Below are 22,789 nucleotides of genomic sequence, written 5' to 3'. Positions count from 1 at the left end.
ATCAGTACCCCCAAAAAGGAGTTGCAGATGGGGCTAAGTCTGTGACAGTGTTAGCTGTGTCTTCCTTTCACTGAATTTCACTGAATTTTTAGAGTTGGAAGGGACCATAAAGATCATCTAGTCCAACTCCCCTGCTGAAGCAGGATTGCCCAGAGCATGTTAGAGCTTTTATACATTTTGCTTTGGGCAGAAGCCTGTGCAGTTCCTATTCTGTCCTCCTCCACATCAAAGTTCATGGAGCCACTCAGTGAATCAGATCAGGGAGTCTAGCTGGCTTTTAATAATTGTTAATTTTTTTTTCAGAGGACATCTGAAAAAGGTGTCCTGATTTCTTCAGGATTTTTTTTAATAGAGGATTTCCTTCTCTTTATGCTGGACTGACTGCATCTAGTCATGCAGTCTTGCAGTCCTTATGCAAATAAAATAGCTCCACGCTTAAATCGGATTTATGTGAATAAGTTCACACCCCAGAAGGCCCACAGCCTTTTTAAATCTTAACTATAACACTGTCACAGCCTGTCCTATGCTCGTGCATTCATTTACCATGCCAAAAAAGCTTTCATAGGTACAGGCACCTATAGGTCACCATAACAGCAGCCCATTCTTCAGTCTTCAGATGCCTCCTTGTGCACAGAAACAGGAGAAAAAAGTGCCCACCTGAGGGCACATCCCTACTTGTTGTGCGGGAATCCTCCGTTTCCAGCCTTATACCACTTTGCTTTTTCCCCAGCAGAAGTATGAGGGTTGCAGAGCATGGATGGCCAAAGCCTCAATGGCAGGCAAATTAAGAACAATCTTCCTAGTGGCGTATCGCTTTGAACTGAAATCAAACAGGGTTTTGCTATTTAGAAAATACCAGTATTTTTTTTTTAGATTAACGAGAAGAAAAATATTAATTAAAATACTTCTTTTTTTTTTTGATCCAAGTGCCAAAAACATTTTTAAAAAAGAGATTTAAAGCAAACAAACAGAAACTCTTGTTTGGCAAAGAAAACAAATTCAAAGTAAACAAAACAGTATTAATTATATCCACATTTTACTTGTAGGGAAAAGATTAACACTTGGAAATTTTTTAATCATAACCAAGCCTTGAATTTGAAAAGTGTGCCAAAACAGAGTTTGAGCTGCGGGTAAATATGATTAAGTAGGAGAGATACGTTACAGGATTATTGTAGAAGTTCCCACAAGAAGTTTTATATACCCAGGAAATTCAAAGATAATATTCTACTGAGAAAGGTTCAAACAAGGTAAAGGATGTACATAGAAGTTACACAAAGAAACTAGGAACATGATTGGAAGTCTAGAAAACCTGATTTGTTGCATGTTTAAGCAGCTTTCCCATCTTTGTTATGTTTGATTTGGTTTGGCTTTTTTTTCTCTTTTGCTTTAACTAGTTGTTTTTAAGGGGCTATGTTTTTTGTGCAATGTAATAGGTTGTATCACTTGTAAAATTCCAGTAAATTAACAGTAATTGTGTGTGGCACATACAAGGTACCCTCGAGGCCTCCAGACTGCTGGCAGAGTAGGTGCGTTATTTTCACACCACGGAAGCCTACAACTTTTTAAAAAAGATGCCTCTACTGCTATTGATAGGCACCTGTGATACCCATCACCATCTCAAACAGAGGAAAGCAAGGATGAGGACCCGAAGACATACTTAGCCTCGCATGGGCAGCATTAAAAACACATATGGGCTCTTTCGCTCCATGTTTCATGCATCCCCTTCATGAAGAAGTGATTTTTCATCATGGAACAATTTTAATTCCGTAGCATGCTATAATATTTATATATGAGTATCTTAAGAAATATAGTTCTGAACTCAGTCCATTTTGGTGAAGTATTTGTGCTACTTCATAATAATAATATTGTCCAGAAACTGAACTGGGAAAATGTTAGTTCCTTTGAAGATGATGAAGGTACACATGTTGGACTAGTGTTAATGCTGTTATGTCATACGTGTGGTTCGCAGGGAGAGGTGTAGTACCCCCTGTTGGAGCGGTTGGTCTATTGGCTGTAGTACTGCTGGGAGGAGAGAGACAGGCATTCAGACACACAAAGCTTTTTTTCAGGTCACTGGAAATTTGTTTCCTTTTTCCAGCTAACCTAGCTGTTCTGACAAAAGAGGTGACCTTGCTTCTAAGTCTTGCTCTGCATGTGTGTGGACGCAAATGGTGATTGCGTGTCTAGGATGCACTTGAGCTAAGTACATCCTACAGGCATCAGAGGCAGCTTCAGGAGCTGCAGTGCTTTCACCAAATCCACAGCCCTCGTTTAGCCACCCAAGCTGCCGTATCTGACCTGGGGTGTGGGAGAGTTTATTCCTGTACTGCATCAGGCCCTCCTTTTTTTCGCCAGGCTACCCACTGGGGTTTCAGTCCTCGTCCCAGTGAGTACACAAGAGTTTTACATCAGTAAAGCAGAGACTGGGGTTCAGGTCCTCCCTTGGCCAGTGGTTCATCTTCTCTCTCTGGGAAGGCAGAGCACATATGCTCAGTTTCAGAGAGCCATGCACTTGTTACACCTGTATTTCATGCAGGACGTGGTTTGGTAGCCCTCCTGGGGTGGCACTTACAGGAGGGTGAGGCCAGGAGGGATGCAACGTGCTTTGTTGGTCGTCCTCAGTGAAGTTTGGGCTGGATCCAGGTGCTCACATCCCAGCCCTGCAAACCCTGCAGGTGTTATGTAGGGTGCTCAGAAATGTTGATGGGTCTATAGAAGCCTAAGGCACTTGGTGCCTCAGGGGTTGGGCTGCAGCAAACTGCAATTTTGAAGACTTTAATTTGTCCATGATTTTCCCTGAGGGTCTGGCACCCCTTTATGGATCTTTCTGGCCAAGAAAGTCATCCTCAGCACACTCCTCCAGTGCACCAGGCGCTACAGTTTGCATACCCTTCCCCTCAGGGCGGTGATGAGCAGACAGATTATTGTCAAGCCTCTAGCTGCTGTCAGGTGGTGTTTCGAGGCACTGTGGTGAGCAGGGTGTACTTTCATGAGCACAGCCTGGTTTGTGGGTCTTCCCAGTCTCATAGGGTAGCAATGGGCATGGTGGTGCAGCTCCTCAGCACTTGGTCTCCTGTGCCCTCTGCCAGGGAAATCACCTCCTTGACAAAATGCAGCTTTTACATGTGTAAGAACAAAAGATACTGGCAGAAGCTGCTGCAACTCTCACATGTCCTAAAGCCCAAGGAAAGGACAGTCTGACCCTTGTCGCTGCTAATTGCTTCTTTTCCTCTATAACCTGCCTGGCCCTTTAACACATCCATGAGAACATCTGTGTCCTCTTCTGCCCTTTATCACCATATTTGTACTTTTCTATTTCCAAGCTAGCTGCCAGCCGTTTGAAGTCTATCACTTGCTGAAGTGTTTTGCCTCCGTCAGGTAAAGAGGACTTCTCAATGACCCTATTTTGGGGTCTTCAGCTGAGCAGATAGAGGTCCCTCATCCTTCAGCAACTCCTGTGTATTTTTTCCAGCATACCCAGGCTGTGCAGTCACATTTCTGGGATCCTATATGTGCCTGTAGCCTGGATATTGGGCTGATCTCTGCTGAGGGACTGCTCATCAAAGGTCATCACCCTCCTGTACTGACTCTTACTCTTCTCACTTCTCTTTTTGTCATCACACTGCTGACCCTGGCTGGCTTTGCTGTCCCTTTGCTGTCCTTTTCCTCACACACTCATTTTCCCTTCCCTCTCCCTCTTGTTTATCAGTCACTGTGCTGGCTGAGTTCCAAAGATATTTGGTTTTGATCTATAAAGTCCTATAAAAATACGGTTTAAAGTCCTTTATACACAGGAATCAGTTTCTCTTGGTATGTCGTGACTCTTCGGTTTTGCTAAAAAGCCTCAGGGTGTTTTCAGTGAGGTGCTCGCATCTGCCCATGTTCACTTTGGCTGCTGGAAATTTATTTGGTTTCACAGTGTTTGTATCTGAGGAGAATCAATGTGGAAACTGCTTGAATTTCTATAGTTTATCAGAAGGTTTTGTCCTTCGAGATTGCTATTTCATGTACGTGACTAACTGTTTTTCTTGGCCACAACTATATGTGGAGGCTGTGTTTTTGGGGGGGGGTGGTGGGGTGGAGTGAGAGTTCCTGGACATTTTGAAGAAGTCTTTCGCCTTTCTGCCTTTCATGCTGCTGTCAAGCATACTGAAGGCTTTCACCTTTGCCAATGTGTCTGCATCCAGCAGTGCAAAGTGGAGATGAGTAGCTGAAAAGGCTCATTTCTTAAGAGCCCACTCCATCCCCAACCTCTGACTCAGCCAATATACTTGATTTCTCTTTTCTCATTAAAAAAAACTGCTCAAGAAAAGTCAGTTTTATGTAACTGTAAATATTGCCTTTCTTATATTAACTCTGTGGAACAGCAGAACAGGAATGCTTGTAGCTGTGGAAATGTTACAGTATGAACTTCTCATTTGAAGTGTCACCTAGTGGCTGGTTGGAAGTTTTGCATCCCAAGTTAAATCAGCATGATCATATAAACCATAAAAGGCAAAGGCCAATTCTTATGCACAATAACTGATGAAGAGACATTTCATATTCTGCTGATCTTGGTAAAATTCCTTTTGAATGTGTTTCATTAAGCCCTAAAACTTGCACTGAAGTGCTGCATTCTTGGGCCTAGAATACGTTCTTTTAGCTTTAGTCTTTCCTATTCTGATGAGTAAAATGGCAGCCAATTGCTGAAAGAGTTAATTGCCAGTGATCCCAGCAGTGAAATTTTGCTTGAACAAAATCATTATACCTCGTTTATGCTAATAAGTTCCTTGTGCATCTGTGGGGTGGCTTCAGGCAGAGTCCTTGTGACAAAAAGAGGATTGTGCATCTGAGTATGCGGTCAGTTCAGAGCTACTGGAAAATGTGTCTTACATAACACATATGAAAAAGATTAGCAGTTTCAGAGTCGTCATCATCTGGAGTTCTAAAGGATATTACAAAGGAGGTTAATTACTTGTTAGCATGGACCAGGAAACATAAAATGAGCTCCTCTGTTTATGTGAAATTGTGCAGCTTATAAAATCCAGAGAGGTTACATGAATGGAAAAATGAAATATGTATTTTCTACTAAATCAGTAGAAGTCATCCATGATACTGTATTTATGGGGTTTGTTTCTTGCTTTATTTTTCTGGGTGGCCATTTTTAACTTATGTAGGAACTTTCTCTCAAAAGAACTGAGCACCTGTGTGTTAGGAAGATATGCAGGAACAGCAGAGGCTCAACATCTCTGAACATGAGGCTGGACTTATTGATTTGACGCTCAAAATTGGCCACCAGATTTGAAAATTCTGTTGTATTTTGCCTAGGTCACTTGCTGACCCAAGGGTCCCAGGCTGGAGGAGAGCTTGGAGCTGCTGATTCCCATTTTTTTTGCCCATGAAATCATGAACTTCATTAACTGAGGTACATAGGTAACACCATTGAGCAATTTTATTTGTGACGTCTTTTGCTGCTGTCACATACTGCTGTACTTACCTAGTGCTTGAGAGTGAAGTTGTTTAACCACAGGATATAGCAGAAGGTAAGGGTGGAGAATTTTATAGGAACTGCTAGTAAAGATTTTGGTGGTTACTTTTCTCTAGACATCTGTGCAGGTTATTTTCCTAGAAAAATATTGCCTATTGCAACTCATTTCACTTTCAACCCAGCTAGTGATGAAGTGAACATTTGAAGATGGGTCTTACCTTCATCACATTTCCCTGAGGCTTGCAGTGCAAAGATGTAGCTGCACAATGGAGCCACTTCTGCTTAAGAAACCGCATAAAAAAAGGACCAGATCCTAGCAAAGGCTGGCAGGCTGATAAGACATGGGCAGAAAAGAGGAGGGCTTTTCAGCCTCTGCCCTGTAAAGCTACATGGTGGGGAAGGAGAGATATTTCAGCAGGTAAAAGGTACCTCTAAACAAAGATCAAAACTGTGCATGTTTAACATTGCAAGATAGTTTAAAGAAAACTGTACTGGTTCTTAGTGTTAGTATAGGATATGGGACAGGTCGCAAGGGAGGCTCAGCCCATCTGAGAGCTTACAAACCTCGACTCTGTCCCTTTAAATGTAATTGTTAGTAAACACTTCAATGAAAGAAGCATTATTCAGACAAAAAAGTGGCAAACTACACTGGTAAATAATTTGCCTTGGCAATAATATTTAAGCCACTGATTGGAACAGTAATTCTGCTCAGCATGATCATTTGCTTTGTAAATAGACGTGCTTATCCAAACAGCTGAGCTTTCTGTTGTTGTTGATGAAAATGGGAAAATGTGGGACAGAGGGAACATGTCACTTCCCTTCCTTTCTGGAAGTCTGCGGTTTCCAGCTATTCAGATAAAGCTGCTTGCTTTTCCATCGATCCGAACCTTGCGCTGTTGCAGCAGCACGGGAGACAGCGTTGAAAAATAACCCCCACTCTGAAGGTGTCCCCAGTTTGGGGGAGGACCCTGCTCCGCGACCCAGTTAGAAAGTTCAGGAGCAAACTGGGAGAATGAGACGGGTGCCCGAGCTGCCGAAGCCCACCCGGCCGCGGCAAGGCCAGCAGCTGGGGCTGGCTGCTTGCCCCGTGCACTGAGCCCACCGCGCACAGCAGTGCCTGCGACACTGGGTGACATTTGAGGGTGGCGTCAGGAGATTTTAATCTCGTAGCCCCGAGTGAGCTTCCCCCCCTTTCTCCTCTGAGCCAGATGGAGATGCATTTGGTTTCTCTTTTAACCATGTTACTTTTGCGAGGAGAATAAAATGAGCAGGAACAGCTATTGGCTGCAGCAACACAAGAAAGCCCTGCTTTGCCAGAGGAAACCACATAAAAGCGCGCGTGTGTGTGTTTGGGGGGAGGGCGCAGCGAGGGATGATGCCTGGAGCTTCTTGCACTCGGAGCTGTGATTTGTGAGTGAAACATGATGAAATCACCCCCTGGACAAATCACACGAGCCTGTCAACCTCACCAGGTGGGATTACTTGTAGCTAATAGCCCGAACTCCCAGAGCAAACACAGCTCTGCGCTCACTATAAAGGAAAGGCGACGGTGCCGCGCAGGCTTTTCAAGAATTCTCTAGTATGGCTAAGAAGGGCTGCGTCCACTCGCACCAGGTAGGGGAGGAGAGGAGCGTGTTTGCTTTTAGAGGAGGAGTAGCCCGTCTCTCCTGAATAAGTTCCTACAAAAAGGAGCGTTTCAGCTTCAGAAAGAGATGTTTTATTCATAAACCCCTTCTGGTTTGTGTTACTCTCCAACGGTGACGCTGTCAGCTGCTGCTCCAGTGATGGGAACCGCAGTGCTGGGGAGCTCGAATGTATAGAGAACCATCTCTGCCCCTTTAATTGTAATACTCTTAGCTCCGAAGTCCTGCTTTTTGCACAGTTTGCTCACTTTGCTGTTTTACTTTTGCAGGTTATATCTTTATTTGCTTTTGCCTTTGGAGTAAATGTCTGCATGGGATTTACAACAAATCGATTTAGGAGATCTGAAGAATGGGATGAGGGCCCGGTCTCAGGTACAGTAACAAATGTAAATTGTACATCGCGATACCCTTATGTTGTATACTGTGGTTAGTAACCACTCCTACTCCGAAACTGTAGTTTGCTTGTTCCTTTTCCCTCTAGAATATAGAGAAGAATAAATAACTTGCCCAGCCCGAGTCAGTTGACCTTTGGGACTCACCTATAGGTCTCCTATTTACTTAAACTTTTGCTCTGTGTGCATGTGACTATGGAAAATCTAGCTTATTTTAGGACTGAGCACTGTCAGTCTCACAGAGACCGATCTCATCAGCTCCTACATAGCATTTGTTATGTTTTGTGCTCCACACAGTTTCCTTCTAGAGCTAAGAGAAACTCCCCGGTGGGCTTAAGGGAACTGGTTTTATTTTGGTAGCTATTGAAGCGGTTTCATGAAACTTGATTAGTGCTTTCAAGAGGCAATGGTGAGAAAAGCTTTTGGGATTTCTGTGGCTCCTGAGGTCATGCTGGTTTGTGAACAGTAGACGGCAGACATCTGACGGTGGAGAGGGCCGGGGAGAGGAGAGGAGAGCAGAGCAGAGCAGGTGTTCGCCCAGATGTGCTGTCACCAAGTCCTCTGTTTTTCTTTCGCCTCCTACTTTTTTCTTTGGAGGAAAGCAAGAACATGCCACAGAAGGGACCGTTGTTTGTGTTCTGGGGCAGTATAGGGTTTTGTGAGCTCAGGCATAGTCCAAGTGGAAAAACATATAAAATGGAAAACTAGTTTTTTCTTTAAAAAAAAAAGTAGGCTTGACTTGTGTCTCTGTTCCTTCTTTTGGCAGGAGAAAGGAAACTTGTGGTCATTGACTTAGAGCTGGTTAATAAAATTGAAGTGAAAGGGTTTCATTTGCAATACTTGTCTGTAATGATAGCTTGTGAATTTTAGTTATAAAATTGGTTACTGTGGCCTGAATTTATTGTGTTTCTGGTAATGAATCTGTGTGTCCGTCCATGTCCCGTCCCCCCGCCCCCCTCCCCACCCTGTCTTTCACAGGAATTGGTGTCTAATCACAGCCACAATCAGAGCTGCTGGTCACTGAGCAGAGGCATTTTAGATAACCAAAATGATAGCAGCTGTTGCTTTTGATCTTTATACAACTGTAAAAACAAAAATTGCTTGAAAATGAAATTTAGTTCTATTTTTATCTTCTAGTGCATTCATTGCAGAGCAGTTGTACAGTGTGTGTAAGAGTGACATGAAGGATTTGCATTTCACGTCTTCAACACCTGAGTGCCAGTTGCTTTGCTTTCTCTGGTGACCTTCTAGCCTTTAAGGCAGGGCTGTCCAGTTGATTTTTACTGAAGTCGCCAAGGTCTGATATGGGGGACCCATTGGAGGTCACCAGCTCACCAGCTGCTGAGCCAGCTGGCACTGTTCAACACCACCAGGGCTGGGATCAGGAGCTGCCTGCTGTTCCCAATAGCAGGAGCTTTAGCTCAGCATTCCAGGAAAACAGGAAGAAGTACAGGATCTCCTGCAAGAGGGCAGGACGTGGGGTACTTTTGGCGGTCTATTGAGAATTTGCTTACGGCTGGGATTGGACCAGCACCTGGCATAGAAGTAGTCCAGTCCATGGTGCAACAACGGGAGACAGGAAGGGGATTTGTCTCTTCTGTGTTTACGCAGCTTGGTTACTTTTATTGCTGTAAAAAAAAAGATATGATAGCAAAGAATAAAATATTATAGTCACATCTGTCTAAAGGAGAAAGTAAAAGGTTACATTGGAGACGTGCTTTTCTTAACAAAACAAAAGCACTGTGATGTAAGAACCTATGTAGGCTCTTTTAGTTGCATGACATCCAGTTGTACTTCTTCAGAAGCCAGTGCAATGAAATATCCAGAATAAAAGATTGTTATAAATTCTTTTTCGACTCCACTGTGCTTTGGCTTATTTATTTCCAAGTTTCTTGGTGTATAGAGTTAATTATTTTTGGATTGAAAATGTCTTTACCAAACATTACTGTATATGACCAATCTGTTAATTCTCCAGGGGTACGCCATGATTGTAAGCAGATTTTAGTTTTCATCTAGCATAGAACTCGCTAACAAATCAAAAACAATGTGTTTTTTTTCCTCAGTCCCTTATAAATGCACGTCAAAGAAGTAGCATAATGCTTAAACCCCTCTTCTTGTTCTGTTTTTACAGTGTACAGAGATATATACCTTTATACATTTGAGATGTTTAATAGTTATGTCCAACAAATTATTTCATTGAAACAATTTTTGACTTAAAATTTCTAAATACATTAGAGAACCAAGGCTCCCATTTTTTCCTAACCTTGCCTTTGTGAGTTATTTGCTTTATGAGCTTTCTAGACATCTTTGTAAGCACTTGCAGGGAAAATGGCCTTAGTGGTCCCTTGTAGCATGTTCCTTGGTCATGATGGGATGGTACCTTAAATTTTGGAAGGACACACACTGAAAAATTTCTATCCCTTCTCACTGGATTTTCATGCATGTCATTAAAAATAGAGTCATATCTTTCTTGTATTGGTACAGTTAGGATGTATTTTTTACTTCATGTAACTTTTCATTGAAATTTTAGTCAATGCAATGGAATTCTGCAAAATGAAATGCAAGTTCATAATATGAATGTTATCTAGCAGAACTGGTGTTCCAGATGTTTTGTATAGGTATTTGGTTGATAGATACCATATAGGATCCATTGGATCCAAAATGGCAAATTCTTACCAGGTAGTCTCCTTCCTGTAATGACTGTGTAGGCACGTCCATATTGCGTAGTCCTATGACTGAAATGCTACTGGAAGTGAATGGATTTTGTTTTTAAAAAAATATTGTAGTCAGATAGAATCAGAACAAGTAGTTTGATATGGCACTTTCCAAGATAAATATAACACTTTTACAATGGAAACGTAATAACCTCCATAGACTGAATCAGGAAAGCACTATTGCCCTGTGTAGCTCTTCTCTCTCTAACCTATGACGTAAGAGACAATCCTTGGATGGTTGTTTTGAGCTTAGTTGGCCAAAAAAAGAATGCATGGGAAAAGGTTTGAAAAGCTTTATGTATTAAATAAGGAGGGGAGGATCTTCACGTTGAGATCCCTCTGCCTGCTGCAAGGTCTGATTGCAGGAGCTGTGGAGGGATGCAGGAATTTTGAAATGGACTTTAAAATTGTGTAAATTTGCTCTGTGCAGGGGCTTCTGTTAATTTGAAAACGCTCACCAGAGATGGAGCTCCTGATGATATATTTCCAAAGTATTCTGCATGCACCAGTACCTGTGCCATGGCATTGTGCACGACCTGAAAATCATGGTCTGGCTGCAAAGGCAAGGTCAAGCATGATAAACAAAGGAACAATCTTAATGTGTTCAGAGATTAGAGGAATTAAACCAAGTCCTCTTTTGTGTTGCAATATGGAAAGTGTCCTACACTGACTCAGAAAGTGTGACTTGAATTTGCTAAGTAACTTGGGATAATTTTTTAAATCAGTAATAACGTGGTTGTCAAGAGATGTGAAAAAAGTAACTGACACGATAGCTTGGCTAAACCTTTCTTATGTGAAATGGAAACCCTACTTGCAGTTATAGAAGATGGAGCTAGAGAGGACCTTGAACAGCTTTGTAGACCTTCTCTGTATCCCAAGATGTGGTCAGTTATTACTGAAGTGCTACTGACAGATCGTGGCCTAACCTGTTCTTCAAAATCACCAAGATCAGAGATTGCACAGCCTCTGTGGGCAATGTGTTCCAGTGGTTTCTTGATAAATGAGCTGCTCTTTACAACAGCTAGGCATTCCTTGAGCTGCAATTGACTCTGTCCCTTATGTAATCTGCAGTCAGATTTACACCTTCTCTTTCCTAAACACATGTTGACATGTGGTTTTTGACCTTCTGAAATGATCTCCCTCTCATCCCTTTGAAACGAAGAGGGCAGTGCCAGTGTAAAGGATATATAGTGTATGCTAGTATGTCATACCTTTGAGTCCATAATACCTTTGATTTGCATCTTACAGGGTCTGTGACTATATATTACCTAGCTTCCAGAAAGGAAAGTAGTAGAAAAGGTTAAATAACATGGAAATATTATTTGGTAGCAGATTTTCAGAAGCATTTGGCAGGAAGCAGTTATCATTAAGAGCAAGGAACAAGACTTCATATATCTGAAAATCTGAGTGTTAGCATGCTTTGGAACAATTCCCATGTGATTAATTTCCAACATAGCTTTGTGGCCTATTTATGTGAGCAAAAAGACTACTGATCTGTGTGTTGCCAGCATAGATACATGACCTTTAGCTTCTCGGAAATGCAGATGGCCAAAAACATTGATGGCTCAATAAGAACATGCTTGTAGAGTATGTACCTATGGAGTGAAACTTCACTGTGTATGATGTTATTTGCTCTGAGCACCACTGACCTGATTGAAAAAACCCACAAAGCAGAGACACAGCTGTTTTCTGCTACCTTTTCCAGCAGGCATATGAATATGCCTTGCTGCTGCCATGATCCATGACTGCAACTGTGTTAGGTTTGGTTTTCTTACCTATTATCTTGCTGTAGGGTTGATTCGCTGTCAGGTTTGCTCCCTGAAGAGGTTTATGCTGGCGTCCCACCAGAGTCAGTGCCACCACTCCGAAGGAAGTGGTGGAGCAACAGTGCTGGAGATGGGAGCTGCTGGCACATCAGCTACTAAATGTCACCTCCAAACTCCCCCTTCATCTTCTTTTCCATCCACTCTCATGGTGTTGGGGTAATTCCATCTTGTTTGGGAAGAGATTTCCCCTCAGTTTATTTGGAGACTAAACTTTCAGCTATGTAAAGGAGTAGGGGAAAAATACTTGAGAAAAGATCAGAGCAACAGTTTCCCAAAAGTGTCATTGCATCAGTCCTCTTAAAATCACACTGCTAATCATGGTGAGGTTTGCCAAAGCCAAAACCAAACTGTGGTCTAAAAGAAAACAAATCCAAGACAATTTGAAAGACTTAATTTTAATAGGTCTCTCAAGGAACTAAAGGCATTGTGAAATTTTCCTTGGAACACCTCTGTTTTTAAAGAACAAACTACATTCATTATTTTATTTCATAAAATATTATTAACCCTAGAAAGCAGCACACAATTTTCCTGCTTCATATAAGCTGGCATGTAGGATTCTCTTATAGGAAAAATGTATAAAATATATAAGGTGTATAAAATACTAAGTTTTGAGAAAAGAGCAGAGAAGTACATATCAGCTTTGACAGTAAGGGCCCTTACTAATAAACATATTATTGAAGTCTAATACATTATTGATGGTTTTCAGACTGGCAGTCCTCCCTTTAATTATACACACTAAATATATTGATTTCTTACATACTTTTGTATTTTGTTAATGTTTTATAACTTAATGCTCTGCAGAAGCCCACCAAAAAGCCTTGCTTTACTTCTCCATTAATTTATAGAGCATCTTAGGGTTTTCTTTCACACTTGACATTGATTTGGTGCCTTCCAGTATAGTGAACCAAGTCCCACTGACTGCATGTAGATTAATTGCAGTCCTTTCCTATGCAAACTGCCCAGCCAGCCATGAAAATGTCACTTGGTTTCTGAAAACAAAGGCCTGCTTCTGAGGAATAGCTGCAGCTCCTGGAATGGGGCCTTAGAGACTTCAGTACATTTCTGCTAATGATCTCTTGATTGTTACAGAGGTAAAGCCAGGGCTGTTTCTTTGCAGGACGTTATCACAGCATGCTGCTTCCTTCTTTTTTTTTTTTTTTTTTCCTCTCCCAAAAGAGCAACCTTTTTGGAATTTGTTTCCTTCTTTTGTTTGTTTTTCATTTTTTGTTTCTTCAAGCAACCCTTCTCTTCCTGCTTCCTTCCCTTCCCCAGAGCAGGCATCTGAGGTTTTGCTCATCTGAGTGGCTCGGGGCTGAGCCGCCCATCCCACCGCTGCCGGCCTGACAGATGTTGCCCTGTTTCTTGTTCTACACAGTCCTCTCAGATTCCCCCTGGATCAGTACCTCTGGCTCCTGCAAAAACAGATGCTTTGAACTTCAAGAGGCAGAGCCTCCTGGCTGCCGCTGTGACAACCTGTGCAAGAGCTACAACAGCTGCTGCTTCGACTTTGATGAGCTGTGCTTAAAGACAGGTACGATGGGTCTCCTGTCCCGCACTGCCAGGTGCTGCTGACACCTGGTTTCTGCCAGCGGTCGGGACCTGCCAGATAAACCAGCGCTCCCTGCCATAACCTGCATCTCCTCTGCACCTCACCTCGCCTCACCGGGCAGGCTTGGCTCAGCCCAAAATGCAGCCCACGTTTCCTTGCAAGGAGCAGTAGGGATGCTCACCTATCGCTCCTCACTGCTGGGCTTTGGCCGTGGTTTCCAGGGCAGAAAAAGGAGGGTACTATTCATACTATATGAAAAGTAGGTCTTCTGATACTCAATCAAAAGCTATAATCAGTTTTCAGGAACCAGTTTGATGTCCGGGTTGCAGTGAAAAGAGCCACGGTAAAGGCTGGAGGTTGGTCATTCTGTGTCAGCCATCCTTTTTTCTCCCAAGTGATAACTTAATATTAGAGGAATTCATGCTTGCTTGTGGGCTTGTGGTTACTCGTGCAGGCGCCTCTCAACCCAGGAGTGTTGAAGCGGCGTGGGTCCTCTTGGAGCCAGCTGCAGGTGACAGGCTGGGCTTGTTATCCTTGCCCCAGACTCTGATTTCCAGATGTCAGGATGCATATAACACACTGGTTAAAAATGTTTGGCTTCAATTCATTGGACCCTGGGGGATGGAAATACAGCACTGGGTTCATTTTGGTTTTGTTTTTTTTCATGAGTCCTAGGCAAGGAAAACTTCAAAGAGGGGCATGAGTTATGTTTTACTTCTTAGCATAGTGCATTCAAATTATTAGTTGTACCCATCTCCTTGAGTGTTTGCACAGTGGTCAAAGTTGACACAGGTGCCTTCTACTTTTGCCATTAAACGCTTTCTTGCTTTATCAAAGAATTACACCTACTAAGCAGCCAAAAGAGAAGTCTAATGATTAAAAATATCATTGCCCATGGATGTGCTGCTTGAGAGTCCTGACTTCCTTGGTTCTGTTTATAATAATATCATTTTAATAGCTTAGTACCAAATGATGAGCTAATCTGGTATGAAAAACTACTTTGGTTCCAGGCCAAAACCATCTGAATTTTCTGCTGACGCTGGTGTAGATGACTGCAGAATGAGAGGCTCTTTTTGAAGACTTTCAGCACAACAAAAGACGTTTGCTCCCAAAGAGCAGATTTTCAGTTCCTCAGCCTCCTGTCTACAATGTACTATGTCCACATATGTGTATGGATAGCCCTTGGCACTCTTGTGTGAATTGTCATATACTCGTAGGCATTTATTAAGGCAATTATCACATGTACAATCTGTAACTATTACATATTTATAGAAAACAGGCCCAAATGAAGGAGAAAAGGGCATAAAAGATGTTGGATTGATGTGGCGTGTTTTTTACTGGGTGCATGTTGTCTAAAGTGATTTTTAAAGTTTCTTGTTGGTTGGGCCAGGACATGGAAAACCATACGCTTACATCCTTAGGCTTTATTCCAAAGTGTAGCAAGGTACTGCCCTTGAGAGAGCATCCTAATTCAGACAGGCTCTTAGATCCTACTTCATTCACAAGATGAGAGGAGGTGGAGTGTTTTACGGCAGCTGTGCCATGCTTTTACTTGAAGAACAGTTCTTGTTCTTATAACTTTGAAGGTGGTGCTGAAACTCACCCTGCGGATGAGGAACTGATGGGAGTAAAGCATCAATTTGCATCCACATAGTCTCTTTTCAACTTTCTCTTACTTCCTATGGATTGAACTGGGGACTCAAATAGTTGGGAGAAAAAGAATGGATTAGTCAAGAAACACCAGAAATCCTAGTTTGTGGTCGAGGCCCCATCATTTATCTTTCAAGATCCTTTCTTGTCTTCTTCTTTCCACACTTTTTGTGACATTCAGGTTGCACAAACCCTGGAGTACAACACCTGAGGGTAGCAGAAGCACTTGAGTGTGGGTGGAGGAGCCCTCCTGTACCTGCAGGACACAAGAGTCCTTTTTGTTTCTTGTTGCCATACCTACTTCTGAGGCCTTGAAATCACTGAAATGGGGCCATAAACTTTACATCCAACTTTAACGACTAGAGTGTTGTCATTATGGCTTGAGTGAGTACTTTTTGTTTTGATTATAATCTCTCATTCTTGCTTACCTTGTGAATATTTTAGCTCGGGGCTGGGAATGTACCAAAGATCGCTGTGGAGAAACCAGGAATGATGACAATGCTTGTCACTGCTCTGAAGACTGCTTAAGTAGAGGAGATTGTTGTACTAACTACCAAGTCATTTGCAAAGGTATGACTTTGGTCTTTCTACCTCTTATCTTTCCAAACCTGACAGAAGACAGCCCTGTGGGTATAGAGTTTTCTTCTAAAGAAAGAATCCTCTCCTTGTTTAGTTCTGATTTTTGGGAGGAGGCGGGGAAGAACGGGGAATACATTTGTAATTTTTTGGGCTCTAGCAGAAGTGAATAATTCTAATTTGTTGATGGTAGAAGGACATTGTCTTTGCTTGTAGAGATACTGATAGAAAGAGGTGTGGGTGGTGAAGAGTTTAAAGCAAAACACAAGTGTTCAGATGCATTTGTCCTCATCACAGCAAAAACAGGAATATCTGATGGTCTTGGAAGGAATGGAGCATTCCTAGATTTGTTATCTCCATCTCAAAGACCTCTCACCATCCCCACCACACAAGCTCCTGCTCAAACTACTTGGCCTAACACCTGTAGGCTTTATTTCTTTTGGGAAAGGGGTTGCGAGAATACAAGGGCTGTATTTTGCAGATGGGTGGCACAGGCTTCAGAGGACACGTTGGGGATAACCATGCCACCTTCTAGACACACCATGGCTGCAGTAGAGCCTGCACTGGTTGGTTGGTGGATGGGCTGTGAAGGCTTGATTTTCATCCTCAGTCCAGATCTTTTGGAGCGTGTTCTGCCTTGTGTAATGTGTCTCCCATTCAGAGCAGGTCTTGGGATCCTTGGTAATGAGCTGTACAGGTTCTCGCTTTTGTATCTCAGCTAGTTCTTAGATTTTTCGTTCTTTAACTTTACTGGTGGAAGGGTTATGGTTTGAAAAATTTTTCCACACCATTTTGGCTAACTGCATATGTTAAGAAAATTATAATAGTCCAGATCCGTACATCAGAAATGGACTTTTCTTCTTTACTTGAATTTTGCTGTTGGGAATCCAACTGAAATGTGTATCTTCCAGCAAGTCCCCACAGATTGCATTTTTCCCCTTCCCAAAGGAACCCAGGTCTGAGAGCACTTAAATACTGGTATAGTTTTTGGTTCCTGCCTTTTTTGTGAACTCCCTCTTATAAGGGTCAAGACAGATGAATTTACATGTCTCCAGCTTTAATGTACATAATCTTTGTTTAATTGGCTAATAACAAATTATCTCAATGACCCTGGCACTCTGACAGAAGTAAGCCTTATGTGAGAACAGTGTTTCCTCTTTATGCGTGCCTTTGCCTATCTGAGGATAGTGTGTTGGTTTGTTGTTTTTTTTTCCTTGGAAATTGTCCCTCCACCTCCTGTCATGGTCAGTTGGAATTGCTCTAGGACACATTTCCTGCAGGTCTTTTCTATAGCACTTTTTGTTTTGTTCTTTTAATTGAACTGCAGTTCCTTTAATAGTGCCAGGTTCAGGAAGCGAGCCTCATTAGCTAATAATTTGTTTTTAAATTGACCTGTGAAAGTGTAAGTCATAAGCCACTCTATAGTCAGCATTCAGCAGTGAAAACCTAAAGAAAATGATTACATAAAGTAATATTAACTAATATAGCTCTGAAAGAGTATTAATGCTTTTTTTAGCTGTGTCTGAGTCTCACCTGATCCATGAGCTGATCAGCTCTCTAAACCAGCTGGAAACTATTTAGAGTTGTTTTTCTTCCCCAGAATGAATTTTGTTTTGTGTCTTTAGCCAGCTGAATCAGCTCATGGAGACATCAGAGCTGGTGGGGAGGAGGGTGGGAATTCACAGCCAGAAGCTGCATTACCTGTTTTTGACAGGTCGAAAATAAAAAAATTAAAATAGATGACCACTGTGCCTAAAGCATTACCACTGTCTTCTGCGGTCAAAAGGATGCTTTTAACTCCAGTTTTAACAGCTACTTGTAGGAGTGCTAGTTTGGATGTTCTTGTTGAATAGAATATAACCAGATGGGAACTTCATGGGAAGTAGGACAAGACAATTTATTAACTGGAGCTAGACTTCTTTTTTTTTTTTTTTTTGACATTTTCTGTGAAACCTGCAGCTGTGTCCAGATATTTTATTTTATTTTTTTTTTTTGAAACTCCAATGTCACTTTTCTGTGAGTAGGAGAAACCCACTGGGTGGATGACGACTGTGAAGAGATAAAGGCTCCTGAGTGTCCAGCAGGGTAAGTGTTTGGCACACAACTGCAAAGTCAGATGGAAAGGCCATGCCAATGGTCTCCGTCTCTGCCCTGGGCCTCTGAACACCACATTTCTGCCCCGGCCCTGTCACACAGCCTGGATGCCTGTGGGTTGGATGCTTTCCTGTGCTTCACCATTTCTACAATTAGGCTTATAATGTTGTAACTAATTTGCCCTTGAGCTGCTGGTTGAGTAGGGGTGCATGATGCGTGGGCTTGAACTCTTGGCCTTTGATCACCCACTGAAGGGTTTGCCTGCTTCTCTTACCCACATAGGGAAGGTAACCAAACTCCCTTGAAGTCAGTGGAAGGGTTTAGGTTTTTATGATTTCAGTAAAATTCAGATTGAGCGGTATGAGAGCACAGTTCAGGCCATATTTTTTTATTTAATTTAATTTTATACCGTTAGTGTTATCTTCCTAAATGAAAGGATTTCTGAATTGCAGTGGGATACAGTCTTGACTTTGTGAGGTATTTGAGCATATGAGTCATTGAGAGAGTAAGCACTTTTGAAAACAGTTGGCTCACTATTATCCTTAAAGGTAAGCATCTGCTTACGCGCTGCGTTGGGTTGCAGGAGGTTGTGAGGAGGACAGTTTGGAGGCGACAGGAGCCTCTGCTGCTTCTGGTGACAGTGATGGCTGCTTACCCCCACAGCAGGTGACTAACACTGAAAGCCCAGCTGTGTACGCCCAGGACACATCTCTGCCTGCTTAGGGTCAACTCCCAGTAGCAGTTGTAAATAAAAATGTAATAAAATAACATGAAATACTGTTATCTTGACTGTGTGAGAATGAGCTCGGCCTCACAGAGCTTGCTCAAAATGCCACATGGAATTTTGTTTGTGAAGAGAGAAGTCCAGCTGTCATGAGACCTGTGGTTTTAACTACAGTTGTATGCTACGGCGGCTACTCTTGCGTACTATTTTTTTTTCCTTCTCCATCTCCTTCTATAAGCACTTGCCTTTTTGAGCTATTTACTATTAGCTGCCCAGGGAAGATGTCTTTTATGTTAGAGTTCAGCCCTTTCACTGACGGAGCGAACGCTGGATGTTACTAAGCGTGGAGATTATCAGTTTGTGCTGATCTGTTAAGTAAGCAAAAAAATTATAGACATATATGCAGTAACTGTACTTTAGATTCTCATGAGTCTCAGTGAGCAAGTGGAAAAGAAATAATTTTGAAATGCTGCCTGCTGCTTTTGCTTTTAGCTTTGTTCGTCCTCCTTTGATCATCTTCTCTGTTGATGGTTTCCGTGCATCGTATATGAAGAAAGGGAACAAGGTCATGCCCAATATTGAAAAACTGAGTGAGTACATCTGTTTTCTTACAATAAATGAAAGAATCTCTTGCAGCCCAGTAGTTTTCATTGTTCGCTGAGCAACAGAAGTCAGTGTGGAGCTGGCTGGTAGAAGGGCTGAGCCAAACGCAGGACTCCTCTGACTGAAAAGTCTAACAAAGATTAAGTCTTTTTTTCCATGCAAGTGAAATGGCAGAAGTTCCCTTTGGTTTAGATGGTATCAGCTGGTGGGTTGAAAGCACCCTGGCTAAAGCAGCACACAGCAGTTGGAGAGTGGGGAGAGAGCTGCTGCTTTGAGGAACGCTGCTCACAGTCAGTGACCTTCATATGGTTTTGTCAGCAAATAAATGCAACTTCAATACGTGACAAGTATCATGCACTCTTATAGGCTAGTTAGGAGGGGCTCACAAAGTTTTCTGCTTGATTAACTTGATGTTGAAGACACGGGTAAGTGGGTGCAGGAGCTGCGGTGAATGTGTGATAACTGGCTGGGGACATGTCCCAGCGATGAGGAGCCCTGCACTCACCTCTGGGAGAGCGGGCATCCGCTTGGGTTTGTGGAGTACTGGGCGCAATGCCTATCTGAGCTTCTCAGTATAGCGTGGTAGTTTGTATGTGGGCCCATACCCTTGAAAGTTGTTTGGTTTTGGTGTTTTCCCCCGCCCCCCTGTGTGTGGACTGACCCTCGTATTTGTGTAGCCATCTGGGGAGCTGTGGCCAAAGCCCATTGTGAAACTGCAGCTTTAGTATATTTGTCACATAAATTTAGCCTGTGTTTTCTCACATTGTTTTACCTAGCAAGATACTTCCAATGACTCTGGACTCTGGAAGGCGGCTAGCTCAGAAAGAAGGCAGTCTGTGGAAATATAGCTGGTTCTGTAGTCCTCCGGCTGCACTATTTCAGTTGTTTATTGTGAAGTACAAAGAGCGCGTGAGTGGATTTACTACTGTTTCACAGGAAGACCTGCCAATGTTAAGCAGCAGAATGTTCATTTAAATTGGTTAAAATTTAACCAGTTTCTGCAGCATTTTGAGTCACAGCAAATGATTTTTTTTTTTTGTTTTTGTTTTCTGTGTCTGAGGACTTCACTTCCTAATGTTTGCACACCCTATTGATTTTTCAGGATCTTGTGGAACACATTCTCCTTACATGAGACCTGTCTACCCTACAAAAACCTTCCCCAACTTGTACACCCTTGCTACTGTAAGTCATTGGGGAGGATTTTTTTATGATAAAATGTTGCATTGCAGTAGGAATGTGGGTTGTGGGAAGCAAGATTTATTTTATTATTTTTTTTATAAAACTGCTTTGCTGTCCATCCTTTTTGGCCTTCAGTTATGTTAAGTATTTTCTTCAGGATTTTAAAATTCTGAGATAAAGTGTATCTCACCACTATACACTGCGTTACAGCTTTCCTGTGCTTTCTTATGCCTGCTTTTGCAGTTATTTGTATTTCTGTATAATTACCGGTCACAGTTTTTCTAGGGGGAATAAAACACCCCTGAAATCCTACCCAGAATACAACCAGCAGTTGTTCCTTCTCGGAGTAGTTGAAGTCAGAGGGGCTGACCCAGCAGCCGGCTTACAATTTACAGCGGCTGAGTGTGTCTGGATGCTGAGTTGGCCCTGCAGCAAAACAAACCATCGCTTTGGCACTCTGGCAGCCAGGCTGTCCTCACCCTGGGATGCAAATGCTCCTGTGTGACAGTGACAGGGCTCCCAAAGCTGACCAAAGGGACTTCCTACCTGTTTTTCCCCCTTTCTTTCCTGCAGCTTCTGCACAAATGTTAAATGGGAAGAGAAAGGAGGGGATGGAGAAACAAAAAGCTGGGGATGGGAGAAGGCCAACAGAAAGGGAGAAGAGTGGAAACCTCTTACATTGCCTTTACTGCTGGACAAATTGTGATATAAGGCCATAGCTTTGGGTGACTTGCTTCATTTTTTTTTTCTTGGAAATAACTCCTATCTCACAGAGGCTCTGGTGAAGATAAAACATTATGAAAAGGAAATGCTAAGTGTTACTCATGCAACCAGAGGATGTATTACTGTTTCCAGAAAGGGAATTAAGGAAGAGGAACTGAAAGTTCAATTCAATCTTCTTTTCATAAATTTTTGCTTACTTCAGATGGCCTCAAACTAACTTTTAACTAATGTGAAAATACTTTAAAGTATCGAGTAGTAGGAGTTTTTGTGCTTTTTAGCAGAATTGAATCATCTCCTACTGCTTTCATTATTACAGCCAGTTTTAAATGCGCTTATCTTAAAGTTACAACCTTTTCTGGCATGCAGTTACAAAGATACCTATTATAAAATAATTTAGTGGTATTTGAAGATAGCTATGAAGAACTAGATTTGTGTGCATTAGGGTTTTACTAATTAATCTACTTCTGAACAAAGGGACTCTATCCTGAATCACATGGAATCGTTGGCAATTCGATGTATGACCCAGTGTTTGATGCCAGCTTCAGTCTTCGAGGGCGAGAGAAATTCAATCACAGATGGTGGGGAGGTCAACCGGTAAGTTTCAGATTCCCTCCTCCTTCTTTCCTCCTCTCTCTGTGCTGTGGAACATAGCCAATAATAATAATTAAAAAAATACATCTGTGAACAATTTGTACCTAATCTCCCCCCCAGCTGGCCCTGAGTCTATCAATTTAATGTAACATGTTGAGTTGGCTTTGGCTTTTCAGAATAATAAAGCCATTGATTATGGAAAGGTGCTTGCATTGATAAGTATAAATTAGATGTGGCTAGGAAAAAAACCTCACTTAGGCAGCAGTTTAACACGAATTACTATATTTTTGTCACTGTGGCATAATGTTTCCTTTTCATTATGGGTTTCTCAGGTTTTTCTCCTATTAATGTTCTTGTGGCAGTATAATATTAATGTTCTGTCAGAGTAGCATGGCACAGCTTCATAATTATCATTTGTTAAGTCCACAAGCGATCACTGTTACCTGACCTGCTGCAGAGGCTGTAGAAGTTTGTGAATTAATTTCTGCCCTGAGCACAGCAGCAGTGGCTGGGACTAGGTCCTTTCTTTCAGATTAGCATTAGACTTGTCGGTTTCTCTAGCTCTGAATTCTTATTCTGGGCAAGGGAATGGCCTCCTTCAAAGTATTCTGCATTACTACAGCTAAGAAGGTCCCCTTGCTTCTGCTGTACTTTCCCCTTTTCAGTGCATGCTGTAGTGGTTTTCTTTGCCAACAAAAGTGGGTTTAAATTAAACTAATAAGTTTTACATGCAGGCATTTACATGCACATTTCATTGCACTGATTGCTTAGGGAACTACAGTTTAAAAGCTCCCTGACCAGTTAAACCCACGAAAGAGTGGGATGGTAAGTGGTTGGCAAATCAGAAGGGTTTTGGGAACATCATAATCTGTCATTGCTGTTTGCTAAAACGATCAGTGTCATCCCCCAAATCTCTTAAGACAGAAATATCCCAAGAGACTAAAGGAAGTTACTCAGATGGTTTTAGGCTTAGCGGGTGTGTGTGTTATTTGTCTGCATGTGGGCTTAGTCCGCAACAAATGTGAGATAAGGCAATTTAGAGGTGCAGGCAGATGTGC

General features: G+C 42.2%; 1 protein-coding gene across 1 annotated transcript in view; it reads left to right on the top strand.

The window, feature by feature from the left end:
- Positions 1 to 7,048: 7,048 nt before the first annotated feature.
- Positions 7,049 to 22,789, top strand: part of ENPP2 (ectonucleotide pyrophosphatase/phosphodiesterase 2) — a 57,401-nt gene continuing 41,660 nt past the window's right edge. Inside the window, exons 1-8 of the mRNA XM_074144858.1 lie at positions 7,049 to 7,081; positions 7,380 to 7,482; positions 13,418 to 13,573; positions 15,686 to 15,811; positions 17,842 to 17,902; positions 19,128 to 19,225; positions 20,341 to 20,420; positions 21,615 to 21,734. Coding sequence (XP_074000959.1) covers positions 7,049 to 7,081; positions 7,380 to 7,482; positions 13,418 to 13,573; positions 15,686 to 15,811; positions 17,842 to 17,902; positions 19,128 to 19,225; positions 20,341 to 20,420; positions 21,615 to 21,734 — 777 coding nt within the window. The remainder of the gene's footprint in view (positions 7,082 to 7,379; positions 7,483 to 13,417; positions 13,574 to 15,685; positions 15,812 to 17,841; positions 17,903 to 19,127; positions 19,226 to 20,340; positions 20,421 to 21,614; positions 21,735 to 22,789) is intronic.

Source organism: Numenius arquata, chromosome 3, assembly GCF_964106895.1.
Source record: "Numenius arquata chromosome 3, bNumArq3.hap1.1, whole genome shotgun sequence".
NCBI lineage: Eukaryota > Metazoa > Chordata > Aves > Charadriiformes > Scolopacidae > Numenius > Numenius arquata.
This window is presented reverse-complemented; position numbering and strand designations above follow the sequence as displayed.